Here is a 4,986-nt window from a genome sequence, read left to right on the forward strand (position 1 = left end):
TTCAATTATCTATCATATCATAATATTTATTTGAACATGTTTTGAATGAAGACAAATGGCACATCATGATATTTTTGTAACTATGCATATGTGTGTGTTAAACTCTGGTGTTTTGGTTCAAAAATCATGTTTAATATGATCTAAAGAGGCTGCCATGATTAGGAAAGGTTTAAGGGTTGTTTTTGCATGTTTTAAAGAGCACTAGGATGCAAGAGAAATGCTACACACGAACTCAACTCAAGATTGAACAACTTTTATGTCATGTTAAGCAAGAGGCTCGGTAATGGGGTATGTGTGAGAGCCCAGCCCAACCGGAAACCTCAAAGCCCAGCCCAAATGTCATTAAGTAAGTTAAAAAAAAAAGATAATCGTAAAAATTTATTTCTCTCTCCCCGTTTTCCTCCATCACCGAAAGCTTCATCGTCCTTTCTTTCTTTTCGATTTCGAAGCTTTGACCGTCGATCGTGGCCGCTCCGATTGTCCAAAAAATAAAGTAAATACATATTCGGAATCCTCTCGACGAGAGCTATCCATTCATACCAAAATTTCATAGAAAACTCGCGACTCTCGGAAACCCGTCGGAGACCGTCGCCTGTTTTTCGCCGGAAAAGTTGGAAGGAGGCTTGGGTTAGGTTGTGTAAAGCTTAAATTCGAAGCTTTAAGCATTTTTCGAAATTTCAGAGGTATAATTATGAATTTAGGGTTTCGAATTTTGGGGATTTTAAGTCAATTGAGTTCCAATAATTAATATATGTTGTATTATTGATTGTAGGTGCTATATCGGAGCTCATTGGAGGTATTAACGAAATTTCAGAATTTAATTGGGCATAATTTCGAAAATTCAAGAATTTTAGATTGGGTTTTCGAACTTTAGTGTTCAACAATTAAATGTTTAGACGCTATAGAATTGACATATATTAATTTTCGAAATTTTAAAGCCTAAATTAAGAATTTTTGGAATTTTAGGCTAAATTAGTAAATATTGAAAAAATAAACCGGACATGATATGAAATGTATTATTTGCCACAGGATTGGATTCTGCGAGAAATCCTTGAGATATTTTGTGGTAAATTAAAGTCCGTTGAGGTACGTATGAACCGTTTTATTATGACGTCTATAGTGATGTGAAATGACGTTAAGTAATTTGTAATAAGTTGTGACGTGCTTTATGTGCTTCTGTGAATACTTGATTGCATTCATGGATTTATTTGAGTTGATGCATAGCATTTCGAGCCTTGACTCCGTGATTGCTAGCATTACTGATCTGTTGCGATGTTGCGTCATCTATGGAGTGAGTGATAGGATTAGATCACTCCTGACATCTCATCGATGGAATGGGTGATAGTACTAGCACTCCTGATGACTTGCATGAGGGCTGAGCGGGTCGCACCCGTACCCTCGATGCTACGTGCATGGATAGCGGCGGCATGCTATTACGTTGCTACATTCCTGGCACGGGTGGCCACTGTTCTTGTTGCTGATGCGTTTCATTTGGACTCCGCTTTGGTATCCATTATTTTGTTGTTACCTTTCACGCATTGCATTACATTGCATCGCGTCGCATTTTACTTGATTTTATTTCATATCAGTTATATTTGTCGTAATATTACTGGTTCGTCGTACTGGGGCCCGACCCCTCGTTTCTTTTATGCTGTGGTTGTTTTTGATGCCATAGCAGGTTATCCAGGAGGATTTGACGCGTCTAGTGGAGCGTCAGGTAGTGGTGCCCAGTCGTCGAGTCGTGGTTGAGAGTTTCCCAGATATATATACACTATATTATGGAGTCATACATTTACCGGGGAGATGCCCCATGTAGCTGTACTGTTATGTTTACGATGTTTTGAATTGATAGTGATGTGATCGAGCCTTGCCGGCTCTGCATGTGTTTAGTCCTGGCCAGTGCGGCTATAGGTTTGTGAATTGATGTTGTGACTTTATTTCGAGTATATAAATATTGTTGTGTTGTTTTTGGGATGTCCTATTTACGAATAGGTCATGCCGAAATTTCTGTAGGCCCAAAAGGAAAAAATTTTAATCGCTTTCGCTGTTTACATTAATAAATCCTGGTTGTTTGGTCATTAAACGTTAATCAGGAGCACGGGCCCCCACAGTTGGTATCAGAGCGTAACTGGGATATGCTCGAATTAGAGTCTAGGGCACTTGAGTCTAGACACAAAAAAAATGATTGTGCATGTGTTTGACTATTTGCTCTTATTTGAATTATTTGGTGTGATTTCTTTGAATTTGCCTGACGATTAGCTGATTAGGCATGATATGTAGTTTAGAAATTGCCTATTAATTTCTTTTACCTGTTATCTGCCTGTGTATTTAATCCTCGTGTCTTGTAGAATGGCACCTGGAGGAAGAGGTAGAAAAGGGAAGGAAATAGCGCAAGAATCTGAGGCACAAAATGTTCGAGGACTTGCTGATATCATTAGAGGTAGAAGTGGTCGACCTCGAGGACAAGTCGCTCAAAACATTGAAGAAGAAGTGTACCAAGAACCTCCTCGACCTGAAAGACCTGGAGCTAGACAGGCAGTGATTGAGCAAGAAGTGGAACAGCTGACACAGAAAGTTGGAGGAATGCAGTTAATAATTTCGCAGTTCCAAGAATTACGTCCTCCAAAATTCTTTGGCAACGAGAGCTGAGAAAAAGCAGCAGGCTGGCTGAAAAGCATAAATCATCTATTTAATTTGATGGAGTATTCCCAAGATATTAAATTGAAGCTTGCCATCTACCAACTGAAAGACCGAGCACAACTCTGGTGGGAAGCAATGAAGGGCTCTGGTGAAATTATTACTTGGGATGCATTTCGTGCTCACTTTACCCAAGAATATGCACCACCGTCATATTATGCTGCTAAAGAAGAAGAGTTCAATCAGTTGGTGCAGGGAAACAAATCAGTTGTGGAATATGCTTCACAGTTTTCTGCTCTTTTGCCCTATGTTCCACATGTTGCTAGGAATGATCAGGCTAAACTATCATGTTTTCTGCATGGGTTGCAACGGACTGTTCATACTTTGGTAATGACTGGATCACCTAATAAATATATTCAAACAGTGGAAAAGGCGAGGAAAATTGAAGCAAGTTTGCTCAGAGGAGACCCACAGCCAGGTCCATCATCTGTTTCTCAGGGATCTGGTAGTAGTATGTCAATGCCAGTGGATTTACCTCCATATCAGCCTGTACAGTTATACCAACAACCCAAACAGCAGAGGTACAAGGTAAAAGGAAAGCAATTCAAGAAGAAATCTCAATCCAGCTCTTCCAGTTCAGGAAGTGCACGAGGAGGAGGTTCGGTTGGGTCGTCTAGCACTGTGCATTGTGACCAATGTGGTGGTCGACATTTTAGTTCCCAATGTGTAGGAGTACAGGGATCTTGTTACGTTTGTGGTCAAGTTGGGCATTTTGCCAGAGTATGCCCTAATGCACAAAGACATCAATTTCATCCACAACAGTCTGGACAAGTTCCCCGTGGACCAGTCTTTAGACCATATGCTCCTACCCAGTCATTTCAGCAATCCGGTTATCCACCTCCTAGAGGTCCTATTCAGCAGCCATTTCCAGGGCCGCAGCAAGCTCAAGTCCATGCTTTGACTCAGGACCAGGCCTAGGATGCACCAGGCGGAGTTATTGCAGGTATTTGCTATGTTTTCGATTATCCTGCACGTATATTGATAGACACAAGAGCATCTCATTCATTTTTATCTGCTGCATTTGTTGATGAGCATGAGATTGCTACTATTCCGTTGTTGGATACTGTGTCTGTGGCTACTCCTGCCGGTGTATACTTGATGTCTCGTGAAATAGTTCTAAATTGTGTGATTAGATTTTAGAATAATATTATGATAACTAATCTAATCAAGTTAGCCATGTCTGATTTCGACTGTATCCTCGGTATGGATATATTGACGAATTATCGAGCTACTGTGGATTGTTTCCATGGAGTTGTCAGATTTAGACCGTATTATGGCAGCAAATGGAACTTTTACGGGTATGATTCACAGTCTCGAATTCCATTAGTATCTGCAATGGAAATGTTCAGGTTGTTGTCAATCGGCAATGAAGGATTTTTTATCTATGCTCTTGATGCAACACGGGAAGAACAATTGAAAGTTTCAGACATTCCCGTTGTCAAGGATTTTCCAGATGTATTTCCTGATGAAATTCCAGGTTTTCCGCCTCAAAGGGAAATAGATCTTAGCATTGAATTGATGCCAGGGACAAATCCTATTTCTAGAGCACCATATCGTTTAGCTCCGACAGAGTTGAATGAACTCAAAGAATAGCTTCAAGATTTACTGGAGAAAGGATATATCAGACCCAGTATGTCACCTTGGGGAGCTCCAGTATTGTTTGTAAAGAAGAAAGACGGAACGATGAGAATGTGCGTCGATTATCGGCAGTTGAACCGGGCTACTGTGAAAAATAAGTATCCTCTGCCGCGTATTGACGACTTGTTTGATCAGTTGCAGGGTACTTCTATGTATTCTAAGATTGATCTTCGTTCCGGATATCATCAGCTTAGAGTCCGAGAAGAAGATGTTCCTAAGACAGCATTTCGGACACGTTATGGACACTATGAATTCTTAGTTGTGCCTTTCGGTTTGACTAATGCACCCGCAGTGTTTATGGATTTAATGAACCGTGTATTCCGAGAATTCATCGATAGATTCGTTATTGTCTTTATTGATGATATCTTGATTTATTCCAAGTCACAGAAAGAGCACAAGAACATTTGACACTAGTCCTTCAAACACTCAGAGAAGCGCGGTTGTATGCCAAATTTTCTAAGTGTGAGTTCTGGTTGGACAGAGTTTTATTTTTAGGCCATGTTATATCTGCACAAGGAGTATCTGTTGATCTTTGTAAAGTTGAAGCTGTTATCAATTGGCCTAAACCAACCAATGTGTCTGAGATTCGAAGCTTTTTGGGATTAGCTGGATACTATAGGCGTTTCATCGAAGGATTTTCTAGAATAGCTA

General features: G+C 40.2%; 1 protein-coding gene and 1 long non-coding RNA gene across 2 annotated transcripts; both read left to right on the forward strand.

Moving 5' to 3' along the window:
• The first annotated feature begins 406 nt into the window (after positions 1–406).
• LOC140818387 (uncharacterized) lies at positions 407–3,177 on the forward strand. The gene is made up of 4 exons (XR_012114972.1): positions 407–683; positions 773–796; positions 1,030–1,086; positions 1,679–3,177. It is a non-coding gene; the product is annotated as an uncharacterized lncRNA (long non-coding RNA).
• Positions 3,178–3,873: 696 nt separating this feature from the next.
• On the forward strand, positions 3,874–4,290 carry LOC140817869 (uncharacterized). The gene has a single exon (XM_073177661.1). The coding sequence runs from the start codon at positions 3,874–3,876 to the stop codon at positions 4,288–4,290; it is 417 nt and encodes a 138-aa protein (XP_073033762.1).
• Positions 4,291–4,986: the final 696 nt, after the last annotated feature.

This window comes from Primulina eburnea, chromosome 17, assembly GCF_022965805.1.
Source record: "Primulina eburnea isolate SZY01 chromosome 17, ASM2296580v1, whole genome shotgun sequence".
Classification (NCBI taxonomy): Eukaryota; Viridiplantae; Streptophyta; class Magnoliopsida; order Lamiales; family Gesneriaceae; genus Primulina; species Primulina eburnea.

Bases quoted from the DNA above. Each gene is read 5' to 3' on its own strand.
- LOC140817869 (XM_073177661.1), top strand. From the start codon at position 3,874: ATGTCTGATTTCGACTGTATCCTCGGTATGGATATATTGACGAATTAT.